The following is a 17,461-nucleotide window of genomic DNA, read 5'->3' as shown; positions in this document are numbered from 1 at the left end:
ACAGGGTGGGAACTGGATTGATGGGGGCCAAGTTTGACGAATTGTGTGCGGTTGGACAGGTAGGAAGTGAACCAGGAAAGGGGTGTGTGAGTGATACCAATGGAGGAGAGTCGGTCGAGAAGGATTGTATGAGAAATTGTGTCGAAGGCGGCAGTGAGGTCGAGAAAGACGAGAATTGATAATAAACCGGAGTCGGATGCTGTGAGGAGGTCGTTTGTAATTCTAAGTAGGGCTGTTTCGGTGCTATGGAGGGGGCGGAAACCGGATTGAAAGTGCTCGTAAATGTCATTGGTAATTAGGTGGTTATGAAGTTGGGATGCAACGTTTATTTCAAGAATTTTGGAAATGAAAGGTAGGTTGGAGATTGGGCGGAGGTTATTGAAATTGGTGGGATCCAGGTTAGGTTTCTTTAGAATGGGTGTGATGGAAGCAGTTTTGAGGGATGGGGGTACTGAACCGGATGTAAGTGAAGAGTGAATGATAGTAGTGATGAGGACACCTCATCATAAAAGACACCTGTTCACATGCTCAAACAAACAAACTCCAACCTCTACACAATGAACAAGGCCAAAGAGCTGTGTAAGGACATCAGGGATAAATAATAGACCTGCCCAAGGCTGGGATGGGCTACAGGAAAATAAGCAGTTTGGTGAGAAGGTAACAACTGTTGGAGCAATTATTAGAAAATGGAAGAAGTTCAAGTTGACGGTCAATCTGCCTTGTTCTGGGGCTCCATGCAAGATCATCACTGATCATGAGGAAGGTGAGGGATCAGCCCAGAACTACACGGCAGGACCTGGTCAATGACCTGAAGAGAGCTGGAACCACAGTCTCGAAGAAAACCATCGGAAACACATTACGCCGTCATGGATTAAAATCCTACAGCGCACGCAAGGTCCCGCTGCTGAAGCCAGTGCATGTCCAGACACATCTGAAGTTTGCCCCTGACCATCTGGATGATCCAGAGGAGCAATGGGAGAAGGTCATGTGGTCGGATGAGACCAAAATTGAATTTTTTGGTCTAAACTCGGCTCGTCGTGTTTGGAGGAAAAAGAAGGATGAGTACAACCCCAAAAACACCATCCCAACCGTGAAACATGGAGGAGGAAACATCATTTTTTGGGGCTGCTTCTCTGCCAAGGGTACAGGACGACTGCACCTTATTGAGGCGAGGATGGATGGGGCTATGTATCGCCAGATCTTGGCTGACAACCTCCTTCCTTCAGTGAGAGCCCTGAAGATGGGTCTTCCAGCATGGCAACGACCCAAAGCACACAGCCAAGGCAACTAAAGAGTGGCTCCGTAAGAAGCATCTTAAGGTCCTGGAGTGACCTAGCCAGTCACCAGATCTGAACCCGATAGAAAATATATGGAGGGAGCTGAAAGTCCGTGTTGCCCGGCAGCAGCCCCGAAACCTGAAGGCTCTGGAGAAGATCTGCATGGATGAGTGGGCTAAAATCCCTGCTGCAGTGTGTGCAAACCTTGTCAAGGACTACAGGAAACGTTTGGTATCTGTAATAGCAAACAAAGGTTTCTGTACCAAATATTAAGTTCGATTTTTGTGATGCATCAAATATTTATTTCATGCAGTTAAATACAAATTTATTATTCAAAAATTATACAATGTGATTTTCTGGATTTTTGTATTAGATTCCGTCCCTCACAGTTGAAGAGAACTTATGATACAAATTACAGACCTCTACATGGCTTGCAAGTGGGAAAACCAGAAAAATCGGCAGTGTATCAAATACTTGTTCTCCCCACTGTAATTTCTAATCAGCCAATCACATGGCGGCAACTCAGTGCATTTAGCCATGTAAACATGGTTTAAGACAATCTCCTGCAGTTCAAACCGAGCATCAGTATGGGGAATAAAGGTGATTTGAGTGACTTTGAACGTGGCATGGTTGTTGGTGCCAGAAGAGCTGGTCTGAGTATTCCAGAAACTGCTGATCTACTGGGATTTTCACCCACAACCATCTCTAGGGTTTACAGAGAATGGTCCGAAAAAGAAAAAATATCCAGTGAGCGGCAGTTCTATGGGCGGAAATGCCTCGTTGATGCCAGAGGTCAGAGGAGAATGGCCAGACTGGTTCGAGCTGATAGAAAGGCAACAGTGACTATATAACCACCCGTTACAACTAGGGTTGTTCCGATCATGTTTTTTCTGCTCCCGATCCGATCCCGGAGAGCTTTTTACACGCCTATCAATGATCAAACGTAAGTAGTCCTTTATTTAAAGAAAGTTTGTAGTGTTTACTTTGTAATAGCTGTATTAATATTTGACATAATACAAAACAAGATGTTTACTCACTTCCTCGTAAGTCCAATGGTCCCAAAGCAGTAGGGCTTGTTTTGGCCAATATCTATGGTGAATGGGAACCTTTTGAAACTCTAAAAAGGCGCATACGCCTCTCCCTCATACAGAATGATTTTTCTGCAGCCGTTTGGCTGGCGTGATGCGAAAAATAAACGTATTAATCCGCAAAATCAGCTGAATCCTTCGTCCTCATACACAACAGTACGCTGTATAGTGAAGAGGACGCCTTCTCCCGTACACGTCACAGCGCCCTCCTCCTCAATGCAAGACCGAAGCCGGAAGTCACTCATTTTCATGGCGCGGGATTCAAAAAACTAAATAAATATAGCGATCGCTTCCACACACATCCAAGCGGTCCATATCATTCAGGAGCATAAAATGCCGCGTGTATTATGAAATAAACATGCTTTTTCGTGTCACATGCACTTTAATCCTAGCTATATTTTTTAGGTGGTAATAAGCAGATTTAGTGACAGACTTTGGACGGCTATCAAATTTTAGGTCTGAGTCAATAATTTCGCCAAGGTTTCTGACTTGATTTGTAGCTGTAAGTGACATTGTGCTAAGGTGCCTGCTTATCTTTGATCTTTCCTTTTTTGGCCCAAAAATGATCACTTCTGTCTTCTCCACATTTAACTGGAGAAAATTCTAGCACATCCATACATTGATTTGATGAATGCATTTACTCAGGGATAGAGATGTCCCGAGGTCCGATCACGTCATTTTCAAAGTATCAGAATCGGCAAAAAAATATCGGCCATGCCTTTTTTTTAATATATTTTTTAATTAAATCGTTTTCTAATTGTATTTAACTTTACAGACATAAGATTTTACACTCATCCAGAGTCTTTAGTTTAGGCTTAAGGTAGGGTTATCAAATTTATCCCGATAAAGGTGGTAATTAATGTTTTTAAAAATGTATCACGTTAAAATATTTAACGCAATTAATGCATGCGCTGCACAACCCACTTACGCATTGTTGCGCTCAATCTGTAATGGCGCCGTTTTACCTATATAGAGAGATAAGAGGCAGCGTAAAATGAGTAGAGTGAATTTTGGCAGCCTTTGGAGCCTTTTTTTTATTTGGCTAAAGCCTTACAATCCCTCTCCCTACGATTAGAAATATCATGGGAAGCAACGTGGGGAAGCAAGGTAGCAACTGATTTTTTTCCTAACACCTTATGTTATTTCCCAACGTAAAGAAGATATATCAATTGGTAGCACTACGCACAGTCATGGTTCCACTTCCCATCATGCATTTGGGCATGGCTACAGTATCATTTACTGAAAGCTCAACAAATACACTAGATGGCAATATTTAGTCACAATATACAAAGTCATAAGTCTTTCTATCCGTGGATCCCTCTCACAGAAAGAATGCTAATAATGTAAATGCCATCTTGAGGATTTATTGTCATTATAAACAAATACAGTACTTATGTACTGTATGTTGAATGTGTATATTCGTCCGAGTTTTATTCATTTTTTTCTTAATGCATTGCCAAAATGTATATGATCGCGAAAAATTATCGGGAATGATTGGAATTGAATCGGGAGCAAAAAAATATGATCTGAATAACCCTACTCAGGGAGACTAAGGGACTATAATCATGTGGGGACACAGAAATGTACAGTTGTGTGTCATCTGCATAGGTGTGATAGGAGATGTCATACTGTTCCATAATCTGAGCTAAGGGAAGCATATAGATGTTAAATAAGAGTGGTCCAAGAATTGACCCTTGAGGGACTCCACATGTGAATTTGGTTCGTTCTGACTGATGGTTTCGGATTGACACCAAGAAATCCCTATCATGTAAATAGGATGTGAACCACTGAAGAATAGTGTCAGTAAGCCCTACCCACTGCTCCAATCTGCTGAGTAGTATGTTGTGATCAACTGTGTCGAATGCGGCGCTGAGATCCAATAGTAGCAGAACAGATGATTTGCCCGCATCGGTATGCCGACGAATATCATTTAGGACTTTGATAAGCACAGTCTCGGTGCTGTGTTGTGGCCCAAATCCAGACTGAAATGAGTTAAAAAGATTGTTTAGCATCATAAAAATCTGGATCTGTTTGAACACAACCCTTTCGATAATTTCCCCCAGGAATGTCAGATTTGATATTGGCATGGAATTACTAATGGTCGAGGCATCCAGATTAGGTTTTTTTAGGAGAGGTTTTATTCATGCAAGTAGACTCAGATCCATGTCTAAGCTGCTGAACAAGACAGGTTACAAAGACAAAAATAAAGATGACCACTGTCTCTGAAAGGGTGACTTGACAAGCAAAATATTTGGCTCTTAATAGTTGTCGACCAGTTTATTAATCGGGGCAACCTTAGCTTGAAGTGCTCACTGAAAATGAAAAACCCCGAGCTTTCCAAACCTGCTGCGGCGGCTTTGCCATCATGCACGTGGTGAATAAAACATGAGTTGACTGCTGGTTCTCAATGCTCCTGTGCACTTGTTATTGGAAATGAAGCTGCTAAATTGTCCACAACATAATCACCTTTAACTGGAACACTAAGATATTTACACACACTCGCTTCCAAACAACAACAGTCCTTTTTAATAATTCATCCACACAGCTTTGATTTTAGTAAATTGCAACATTTTCCGTCATCATTTAGCATCAACGCGAAAATGCTGACGATCAAAGGATTGGATTTCTTTTAATAACTGAAAATGTTTTTCTTACAAAACATTACGTATTAACATAACTTCTTGTGCTTTAAAATTAATGACATTTTCTAAGATCATGTTGAAAGGGAACATGGGACTGAAAGACTTGTAGGCTTTAATAAGCCACAATTGTTCTTTTTTACTAAAACATGTTATCAGAAACATATTGCCATTGATGTAGAAATCTATAATATTTAGTACGTTTTGACCTACGGAGGGTTTTACACGTGCAATGCAGTGTTTCCCACCAATGAACGAGACTGGGGCGGGCCGCCCCAGTCTCGTTTGGGCCCGCCACAGTCTCGTTTGCCCCCCCGCCGAAAAAAAAAAAAAAAAAAATAGAAAAAAAAAAAAAAAGATAATAATCAGATGCGTCAGTCAGCCGATTACACAGCTGTAGCCCACTCCACTCTACTACCCGCGCTAGCGAGAGACATTTCAACATATTCAACATGGCTAGCGCGAGACAGACTGTTGGTTTTAGCGACTCGATGTGTTTTTGGTCATGTAAAACCGAATTTACCGCGGATTGGAACATATTACCGCTGAGTCTGGTGTACCAGGCTACGGGACTACTGTCTGCTGCATTCTGCTGCATTTGGCGCGATCCGGCGACACCGCATACAGCAATTTATATTACATTCAGTGGTCTCAAAATGCCCTAAAGAGATACACCAGGCTTGAAAATGTACACACACACCCTACCCCGAGGGTCAGAGACCCTCCCACCACAGTCTCCTAAAATCCTGTGGGAAACACTGCAATGCACGCTGGGGGTGATGACATGGTTGGGCTGGACTGGGAGAATAGCTGTGCTAGTAGCTAGTAAGAGAAGCTAGTATGAAGACTGGCATGATTTTTGTCACATTCTACAGCTGGTCAGATTGCTTCGTGACAGAGATGTGGGATGATGTCATACAGTGAGGCAAATACGTTTTTAGTCAACCACTAATTGTGCAAGTTCTCCCACTCGAAAATATTAGAGAGGCCTGTAATTGTCAACATGGGTAAACCACAACCATGAGAATGTGGAGGGAAAAAAAACAGAAAATCATATTGTTTAATTTTTAAAGAATTTATTTGCAAATCATGGTGGAAAATAAGTATTTGGTCAATACCAAAAGTTCATCTCAATACTTTGTTATGTACCCTTTGTTGGCAATAACGAACTCTTCACAAGCTTTTCACACACTGTTGCTGGTATTTTGGCCCGTTCCTTCATGCAGATCTCCTCTAGAGCCGTGATGTTTTGGGGCTGTCGTTGGGCAACACGGACTTTCAACTCCCTCCACAGATTTTCTACAGCGTTGGGATCTGGAGACTGGCTAGGCCACTCCCGGACCTTGAAATGCTTCTTACGAAGCCACTCCTTTGTTGCCCTGGCTGTGTGTTTGTGACCATTGTCATGCTGAAAGACCCAGCCACGTGTCATCTTCAATGCCCTTGCTGGAAGGAGATTTTCACTTAAAATATCTCGATACGTGAAATAAACATGCTTTTTCATGTCACATGCACTTTAATCCTGGCCAGGGGTCGCGTTAACCGAATATTTTCCGTCGTTGACCGGTTTTTTAAAACAGTGACGGAAAAAACTGAAGTCCATCTGTCATTTTGACAGGTTGCAATTCACACCCCAGACCACAGGATGACGAGTGAGCATATTAATTAGCTATTGTCTCTCTTGATGCATGACGTTGTTGGCCTTACTGGGAATAATGTCAAGGCAACTGAGTGTTTGCCTGGCACGGCCAGACTGTTCTCCCTGTATTTTTCAAACACTGAGAGAAAAGTCTGGGACACAGCCTCTCGAGTAGGTACAAAATCAATCGACAAATCAGATTTGTTTATTTGCGTGATGTGTTCTTCACGAGCAATGTTACTCTTGCGCGCCGAAAGTCGTCTCTACAACAACATGGATGGCGGGAGAGCCGAGAATATGTTCCAATCCGCGGTAAATTCAGTTTTAAATGAGCTAAAACACATCGACACGAGACATTGACAACAGTCTGTCTCGCGCTAGCCATGTTGAATAAACTCCGTTCTCCTCGTATGTTTACTTCCGCGCGCAAGTCCCTTGTCCTGCCCTCGTCGCTTTGCTAACGGCACGTCTTCCCGTCGCTGATTGGTGCATTCCGCTGTCTGTTTGCCTCTTGTTAACCTTGTTCGGACAGAATATTAATTAAAAATGAATGAAAACTAAATACTATTGAATATGTCATTATTATCATTTTAAAAATGTAAGTGATGGGTAAAAGTAGATTATGACCGGATTTTTATGACACTGTCAGTCAAAATGACAGATAACGAAAAAGTGATCCTATCCTGGCTATATTCTTTTAGGTGGTAATAAGCAGATTTAGTTTAGAATTAGTTAGTAGATTTAGTTAGCATTCTTTCCTTTACACAGATCAGTCGTCCTGGTCCCTTTGTAGAAAAACAGCCCCAAAGCATGATGTTTTCACCCCCATGCTTCACAGTGGGTATGGTGTTCTTCGGATGCAATTCAGTATTCTTTCTCCTCCAAACACGAGAACCTGTGTTTCTACCAAAAAGTTCTATTTTGGTTTCATCTGACCATAACACATTCTCCCAGTCCTCTTCTGGATTATCCAAATGCTCTCTAGCAAACTGCAGATGGGCCTGAATGTGTACTGGCTTCAGCAGGGGGACACGTCTGGCAGTCCAGGATTTGAGTCCCTGGTGGTGCATTGTGTTACTGATAGTAGCCTTTGTTACTGTGGTCCCAGCTCTCTGTAGGTCATTCACTAGGTCGCCCCCGTGTGGTTCTGGGATTTTTGCTCACTGTTCTTGTTATCGTTTTGAGGCCACGGGGTGAATCTTGCATGGAGCCCCAGATCGAGGGAGATTATCAGCGGTCTTGTATGTCTTCCATTTTCTAATAATTGCTCCCACAGTTGATTTCTTTACACCAAGCATTTTACCTATTGCAGATTCAGTCTTCCCAGCCTGGTGCAGGTCTACAATTTTGTCTCTGGTGTCCTTCGACAGCTCTTTGGTCTTGGCCATAATGGAGTTTGGAGTGTGACTGACAGAGGTTGTGGACAGGTGTCTTTTATACCGATAATGAGTTAAAACAGGTGCCATTATTACAGGTAATTATTGGAGCCTCGTTCGACCTTGTTACAAGAAGTTAGACCCCTTTGACAGCCAGAAATCTTGCTTCTTTGTAGGTGACCAAATACTTATTGTCCACTCTAATTTGGAAATAAATTCTTTAAAAATAAAAAAATGTGATTTTCTGTTTTTTTTCTTCTACAATCTGTCTCATTGTTGAGGTTTACCCATGTTGACAATTACAGGCCTCTCTAATCTTTTCAAGTGGGAGAACTTGCACAATTGGTTGACTAAATACTTATTTGCCCCACTGTACCTGCATCCAGTTTCAGCTCATCAGTGTCTTTAAACCGATCCTAGGCGGCTTGCAGAGATATTGATTTGCTGCCATTTAACAGTTTGTATATCCGTTCGTTGCTAGTTGCATCATAGGCTTTTTTTGTTTGTTTGTTTGTCTGCCTCTCACCGTGTTTTTTTTTTTTTTTATTAAAGTCTGTCGTCATACCTGCATCAAATTCCAACTTATCAGCAATATCTATAAACCGATCCTAGGCGGCTTGCCGAGATATTGACTTGCTGCTATTTGACAGTTTGTATATCCCTTCATTGCTAGTTGCATCATTGGCTCGTTTTTTTTTTTTTTCGTTTGTCTGCCTCTCACCATGGTTTTTCCATGGTTTTTTTTTTTTTTTTTTTTTAATTCTGTCGTCATACCTGCATCCAATTCCAGCTTATCAGCGGTATCTATAAACCGATCCTAGGCGGCTTGCCAAGATATTGCTGCTATTTGACAGTTTGTATATCTTTTCGTTGCTAGTTGCATCATGCTCAATGGAGGACACGGCTAGGGTGTTAACACATTCATTTGTGCTGTTTCGGTGATGGATTTGTATTAACATTTGCTATAATACATAGTTATACACAAATACGTATGTGAATGTAAAGTAAAATAAATTAAGGGTCATTCAGGGAACCCTATGGTCCTAAGGCCCGGGACAACATTTTTCACTGAAACTTCTGATAGTTTTGCCTCAGATAATCATGAACTTTTAACTTCCAACGCAGCAAGGCTCATGACCTATTTTGCAAGATCTACTGTAAGAGTTAATCACCAAACATTCCAGGCACACCTCCTTATTTGTATATAAGGAAGGCCGGGGTCTCTGTTTAGTGTGCATTTCCCTACACGGCTTTTCCTGTAGCTAAGTGCACCCTAGAAATTTCTGAAATTAAAACTGCGCAGTATTGATCTCTTGCCTCCAGTCTTCATTAAACAATCCAGTCTAGCCGTCTCACCTGAATTGAAAACTAACACGCGGAGGACCTGTAAAAATTGCCTCCAACAATGTCCAACAATGTCCATGGGTGCATAAACATTCTTTGACTCGACCTTTTCAGTTTAAATACATTGACATCTGTCGCCATCACTGGCTATGAGGGGTAAGTTGTTCCGATCATGTTTTTTTGCTCCCGATCCGATCCTGATCATTTTAGTTTGAGTATCTGCCGATCCCGATATTTCCCGATCCGATTGTTTTTTTTTTTTTGCTCCCGATTCAATTCCAATCATTCCCGATAATTTCTCCCGATCATATACATTTTGGCATTAAGAAAAAAATGAATAAAACTCGGACGAATATATACATTCAACATTCAGTACATAAGTACTGTATTTGTTTATTATGACAATAAATCCTCAAGATGGCATTTACATTATTAACATTCTTTCTGTGAGAGGGATCCACGGATAGAAAGACTTGTAATTCTTAAAGGATAAATGTTACTTTGTATATTGTGCCTAAATATTGCCATCTAGTGTACTTGTTGAGCTTTCAGTAAATGATACTGTAGCCATTTAACTTCTGCCCAAATGCATGCTGGGAAGTGCAACCATGACTGCGCGCAGTGGTACCAATTGATATATCTTCTCTGCGTTGGGAATTACTAAAAACTACTACCTTTCTTCCCCACATTGCTTCCCACGAAATTTCTAATTGTTGAGGGAGGGATTGTAAGGCTTTAGCCAATTAAAAAAAAGCTTCAAAGGCTGCCAAAATTCTCTCTACTCATTTTACGTTGCCTTTTAGCTCTATGTATATGTAAAACAGTGCCATTATAGATTGAACGCGTTAATGCGTGAGTGGATAGTGCAGTGCATGCGTCAATTGCGTTAAATATTTTAATGTTATGACCGCCATGAACGCCATAAATTTGATAGCCCTACTTTAAGCCAAAACCAAAGACTCTGGATGAGTGTAAGACATTTTGTCTGTAACATTAAATACAATAAGAAAACGATTTAATATATATATATATATATATGTTAGGGCTGTCAAACGATTAAAATTTTTAATTGAGTTAATTACAGCTTAAAAATTAATTAATCGTAATTAATCGCAATTAATCGCAATTCAAACCATCTATAAAATATGCCATATTTTTCTGTAAATTATATATATATTCTGTAAAATAAATTGTTGAAATGGAAAGATAAGACACAAGATGGATATATACATTCAACATACAGTACATAAGGACTGTAGTGGGCATTTCACTCTACTGTCATTTAAATCTGTCTATGCTGTCCTCACTCCGAAGCGTCTACTTTTTCCAAAGCTAGACAGCTAGTGAACGACGCCTTAATAATTAGACTTCTTCCTTTTTCATCTGATTTATTAATAAAATGGCCTCAAACCATTGTCCTCTTTAGACTGTCGTAAAATTACAAAATAAAAGTACACAAGCATTGCATTAGCAACAACGTTAGCACGCTATACAGGTTCACTAAACGTAAACAAAAAGCGTCTCATACAAAAAATATAACATTTCGCTTACTAACATAATATGTACATTCTTTACAACAACCATACTTACGGACAAATCTTGTCCAAGGATTATATAAGCACAACATTATCAGCCCGAGACGTCGTGCAGCCATGATGAACTGGCAAGACAGCAATAAACCATGTCGCAAAGCGACCACAAGAGTTCGCTGTTGGACAGCACAAAAAGCCTTGCTGTAAAACTTACCAAAAGGCAAAATACTTTCTGAGCGGGACATGTGCGTTAATTGCGTCAAATATTTTAACGTGATTAATTTAAAAAATTAATTACCGTGCGTTAACGTGATAATTTTGACAGCCCTAATGTATATATATATATATATATATATATGTATATATATTAAAAAAGGCATGTCCGAAAATTTTTTTTTGCCGATTCCGATACTTTGAGAATGACGTGATCGGACCCGATTGATGCCGATCGATCGGGACATCTTTAGTAAATATAATTGGTCTTTGTTTCAGGACAATCGCCGTCAATGGCAATGAATGAGTTCATCATTTAAATTTCCGAATGCGTGCATTTCAGACATGACGGCCAAAGAGTTCACCGAGTCGAGAGGGAAACAGCGCAGCCGCTACGAGCTGCTCTCCGACTTCCTGTCAGAGATGCTGTCGACGCCGGCGTCCGACGTCAACGTGTTCGGTCTGAGCGACGTCGCCGGCCGCATGCTGGATGTACGCTTCGCCGTGCGCGCCGGCGCCGTCTTCCTGCGGCCCGAGAAGATGCACGGCTACCTGGCGGCGCACAAACAGAAGGTCGGTTAGCTTCCGGCGTGAAATGACCGTCTCTTAAAAGCCTGGTTTGACAGCACCTGCTTTTGCGTGTTCCCGCCTCTTCGCAGCTGCAGTCATTTCTGCAGGTGCGCGTCTACCAGGTACGTGTAGACGAGTGCCCACAGACAGAGTGCGGCGGGGCGGGTGGCTGCGCCAGCGCCTTGGCCGTCCGAGATGCGCCCACGGTGGTGGACTGCGGCTCCCTGACTTTGGTGTCCGTCACGTTGGAGGCGGCCCCCGTCTGCGCCTGCCCTGGGCGTCAGCAGGTGCACCAGCCTTGCAACGCTTACCCAAGGAACCCGTGCTTCAATGGAGGCGTGTGCGTGGACACCCAGCACGGCTACAGGTATGTGCAATGTCAGGCTGCCGCAAATGAGTCTTCGATTGAACACTGATTATTTTTGCGATGAGTCCCTTCATCGTTGTTCAGTTCAGTGATGCTAAGCATATGGTCCACTAGGCGGTTCAAACCGGCCTGCGGGGTTGTTCTGCCTGACAGTCTCTCTGTAGTTCTTCTATTCTTATATATGAATGGAACTGTATGTGTGTGTGTTCCCTATGGACTCCGAAACGGCTGGGTGGATTTTGACTACATTTTACACAGTTGTGCTTTATGTTTCTGGGAGTGTTCATAGGTGGGATTCATGTCTGTTGGCCTCCATTTAGTGTGGAAAATTCATTCCAAACGCCAAAAATTAGCATAGAAAACGTCAATTTGCACTTTTTCACTCGAGCAATGCCTGGCCATACTGTTCGATAAATTGATTCAGCATTCATTAAAAAAAAAAAAAAAAAACATGGGGAAGTCCTGATTTCGAGTTTCTTACGTGTCCATTTATGTGGCCCTAACAAACCAGCAACACCAGGATATAATGCTAGTTCATACTGTTCATGCCATTGTTGTTTGTGTCAAAGATAACGAAAAAAAATTCGTATTCGAACAATTTTTTTCATGACAAAAACGAGATACAAAGACTCAAATATGAGACGTCTGATGAGACGACAAGACGAACATGATTTCAATTATTGTTTGATGAAACGATACCGAGACGTATTGGCGACATAGTTTCCGTCATATTGTCGAGTTTGGGAGATTTCACAGCAGTATTTACGTAAGCACAGAAGCCAGTCTAACACCTATATTAACAACCCACTGACCCATGTCATGCGTTTGACAACTATTTTCAATGATGGTGCCACTCAACGTACCCATGAGTTTGCACCAGCGAATTCACCTATAGGAGTGTTTCATTGTTTGAATGCACTTGAATGGATGTCTGTTGCTGTCGATGGCAGTGGAAAATCATCATTCAATATCAGCCATCCCTTTATCATGTAAAAACAAGATAACATGTATAAACATGATAATTATCATTTAAAAACACGATAATTATCATAATAAAATGATAATTATGTAAAAATGCGATAACTCATGTAAAAACGTGATACTGTCATGTGAAAACGTCATAGTATCATGTTTTTCCATGATAATTATCATGGGAAAATATGATAATTATCATGTAAAAACGTGATACCACCATGTAAAAATGTGATAATTATTTGAAAACGTGATTTCATGTAAAAATGTGATAATTGTGAAAACGCGATAAATATCATGTGAAAAGGCAAGGACTCATTTAAAAATGTGATACCGTCATGTCAAAACGTAATTGTATAATGTTTTTCCATGACAATGATCATGTAAAAATGTGATCATTATCATGTAAAACTGTGATACGATCATGTAAAAATGTTGTAATTATCATGTAAAAACGCGATACTGTCATGTGAAAACATAATAGTATCACGTACTTACATGATAATTATGTAAAAATGTGATGCCAACATGTAAAAGCGTGAAACAGTAGTATCATGTTTTGACATAATTATCATGTCATAATGAGATAGTATCATGTAAAATGTGATAGTTATTTGAAAATGTGATAACGATCATGTAAAAACGTTATCATTAACATGTAAAATCGCGATAATTATCATGTCAAATGTGATAATCATGTCAAAAGGTGATAAATATCATATAAAAACGTGATTACTAAATTATTAATATTAATATTAATAAAAAAACGTTATACTGTCATGCGAAAATGTCATAGTATCATGTTTTTTTTATGATAATTATCATGGAAAAATCTAATTAGTATCATGTACAAACAGGATATGTAAAAATGTGAAAACTATAATATTAAAAAAAAAAAGTGATACTATCTACTATACTATTACTGTAGTATACTGTTTTTTGTTTGTTTGTTTGTTTTCTTCAAAACATTTAAAAATAAAATAACTTCAAAAATTAAGAGTAAGATATTTCTTATGGGGTTTTCAGTAAAATAATAATCAATAAAACATCAAAATGTCAAAAATGATTAACACTGATTAGCAACAGTAAACATTAAAATATTCAGGAAGAAAATATGTATTTTTTGTTTTTATTACCTATATTTATTAACGATCAATCATCGATCAAAGACTACTGCTTTCATGTCATTTTTAATGAATAAATAGAATGAAAGACAATATTATTCTATTATTAATGTTTTTAATTGTAAATATTTACAAAATACAAAAAAATAAAAAACACAATGTAAAAAAATTATATATTTTTTTTTAATAAAAATCACTTTTTCACTCGAGCAACGCCTGGCCATACTCTTCAATAAATCAATCCAGCATTCATTCAAAAAACAAAACAAAACAAAGAAAAAAACATGGGGGAGTCCTGATTTTGAGTTTCTTATGTGTCATTTTTAAGAAACCTTGACCCTAACAACCCAGCAACACCAGGCTATAATGCTAGTTCATACTGTTCATGCCATTGTTGTTTGCGTCAAAGATAACGAAAAAAAAATTTTGTGACAAAAACGAGATAAAAAGACTCAAATATGAGACCAAATTTTCGTCTGATGAGACGACAACAAGACAAACATGATTTCAATTTTGGTCTGACGAAACAATACTGAGACGTAATGGGTGACATAGTTTCCGTCATATTACAATATATATATATATATATATATATATATATATATATATATATATATATATATATATATATATATATATATATATATACATCCATTATCACGTAAAAACGCGATAATTATCATATAAAATGTGATAATTATCTCATCAAAACGTGATGATTATGTAAAAACGCAATAGCTATCATGTAAAAACATACTGTTATGTGAAAACGTCATAGTATCATGTTTTATCATGGAAAAATATGATCATTATCATGTAAACACGCGATAAATATCATGTGAAAGCGCAATGACTCATTTAAAAACGTGATACCGTCATGTCAAAACGTAACAGTATAATGTTTTTCCATGACGATGATCATGTAAAAATGTGAAAAATGTTGTAATCATCATGTAAAAACGCAATACTGTCATGAAAATATAATAGTATCACGTATTTACATGATAATTATCATGTAGAAATGTGATACCATCATGTAAAAGCGTAAAACAGTAGTATCATGTTCTGACATAATGATGATGTCAAAATGAGATAGTATCATGTAAAAATGTGATATTTATTTGAAAATGACGTAAAATTGCGATAATTATCATGTCAAATGTGATAATCATGTCAAAATGTGATAAATATCATGTAAAAACGTGATACCATCATATAAAAATGTTGTAATCATCATGTAAAAACGCAATACTGTCATGTGAAAACATCATAGTATCACGTATTTACATGATAATTATCATGTAAAAATGTGATACCATCATGTAAAAGCGTGAAACAGTAGTATCATGTTTTGACATAATTATCGTGTCACAATGAGTAAAATATGATAATTATTTGAAAAATGTGATGTAAAAATGTGATCATTATCATGTAAAAGCGCGATAATTATCATGTCAAATGAGATAACCATGTCAAAATGTGATGAATATCATGTAAAAACATGATAACTCAGGTAAAAAACATTATACTGTCATGTGAAAATGTCATAGTATCATGTTTTTCCATGATAATTATCATGGAAAAGTGTAATTAGTATCATATACAAACAGGATATGTAATATGTGATATAAAAAAAATATATAAAAAAAAAAATAATAAAAAACACAATTAAAAAATTTTTATAAAAATGGAACAAAAAAACAAAATGAATAAATAAATTACAAATATATTAAAAAATAAATGAAATGATGAACTCAGTGCCTTTAACAATGATTGACATCTAATCAAGTAGTATCAAATCATCCTGCAGTGAATTTAAATGAGTAGAAGTGTGACCGTCCATTCGCTGCCATCCTCTCACTTCAAATGGATTGGACGTCTATTACTTTCGATGGCAGTGACACACCATCATTCAATACCAGTTTAAATGGATTTGAAGTCTATCACTATCAATGGCAATGAATAAGCTATGAGTCCACCTGACATTACCAATGAATATTCCGTTTCCTCTAAAGAGGAGTTAAGATGCTGTTTATGGAGTCATTTCTGGAAAACTTTCCATCTAAAAAGTCTTCCAAAGCCAACACTGGCAGCATTATGCATGCGCCCCGGTGTTTGTTGTTGCTTAAAGTCCCAGTGGAGCACAAATCTCAAGGCCACGGCCGCAGACTGCCAATGGCTGAGCGGTCGCAAGGACAACTTCCTGGATAAACACCATCAAGGGCCACACGTCACACACATTTATTGTTCAAATTGGCATTTAAATAGGGTCCAGTCCCACTTTTGATGCCTTGGCAGCAAAAGACACAAACTGTATTCCAGTGGGACCTGAAAGACCAATAGTCCTTGAGAAAAAACTTTGGAAAAGCTGAGATTTGGTCACTGGGAAGTGGATTTCTAACTATTGTGCTCGACATTAGCCTTGCTAGCAAGACGATACAAACTGCTTTACTGATTTACCATGCAGTACCCGATCGTTGATGGCAAATATAGACATGTACGTGATAGATTAAACGATAAAAAATAAATTCATCTTCCTTCTTCGCGTTTTTCACTTGTTGCGGCGGGTTCTGGTCCCCGTTAACCGTAAAAAATGTGGTATCACAGCAGTGTAATGCTTAAAATATGTCTGTTCAGCTTATTTTCAGCTAGCTATTTTTCTTATTTCAAGAAATCTCAGTAAAATTTACTTGAAGCACTGAACCACTGTACCTCAGATTGTCCCACTTACTCCTCACGAAATGGACCAACACTGCAAAAAAAAAAAAAACACCTTAAAACTAGGTAAATTTCCTTGTTTTCCCGTGATAATAATATACACATTACATTATTTTCAATTATTTAAATTTACCTGGACAAACGAACTGTATGTAAAAAGTTTTCCAAGATTTTAAGACAACACTCAACACGGTAAATGCAAACGCTATGCTAATGCTACCAGTTACATTTTGTGTATGATGATCACTCAGGACAGGTCTTTAAAGGCTAAAGCAACATGGCATATCTAGCCAAGATAAGAAAACAAATCTTATCAAGCAGCACCTGACACATGCATTTCACAAAAGAATTCTGGAATGGAGAGACAGGGCGGGGCGCAGCACATCACATGAGTGACACGACCAAACACTGCTATGATGCCTGCTAACTACATATACAATAAGAAAATGTCGCACATTGTGAATTTACGACAGAAACTATGACGAATTTTCATATCGTTCTCCTCTCGTCAGACGAAAACTGGCATCCACCTCGTTATGTTTGAGTCTCGAGACATCGGCAAAGAAATCGTCACCCTCGTCAGGTTTTTAATCGTTTATTTC

The 17,461-nt window shown here is 38.8% G+C and overlaps 1 protein-coding gene across 1 annotated transcript in view; it reads left to right on the top strand.

Moving 5' to 3' along the window:
- The window catches only part of si:ch211-186j3.6 (neural-cadherin), a 689,510-nt gene that overhangs the window by 484,369 nt on the left and 187,680 nt on the right, over nt 1-17,461 (top strand). Inside the window, exons 26-27 of the mRNA XM_057844439.1 lie at nt 11,452-11,681; nt 11,768-12,045. Of these exons, the coding sequence (XP_057700422.1) occupies nt 11,452-11,681; nt 11,768-12,045 (508 nt within the window). The remainder of the gene's footprint in view (nt 1-11,451; nt 11,682-11,767; nt 12,046-17,461) is intronic.

Source organism: Corythoichthys intestinalis, chromosome 1 (genome assembly GCF_030265065.1).
Source record: "Corythoichthys intestinalis isolate RoL2023-P3 chromosome 1, ASM3026506v1, whole genome shotgun sequence".
Classification (NCBI taxonomy): domain Eukaryota; kingdom Metazoa; phylum Chordata; class Actinopteri; order Syngnathiformes; family Syngnathidae; genus Corythoichthys; species Corythoichthys intestinalis.
Note: the sequence above shows the minus strand (reverse complement) of the source record. Positions and strands in the feature narration are given on the sequence as shown.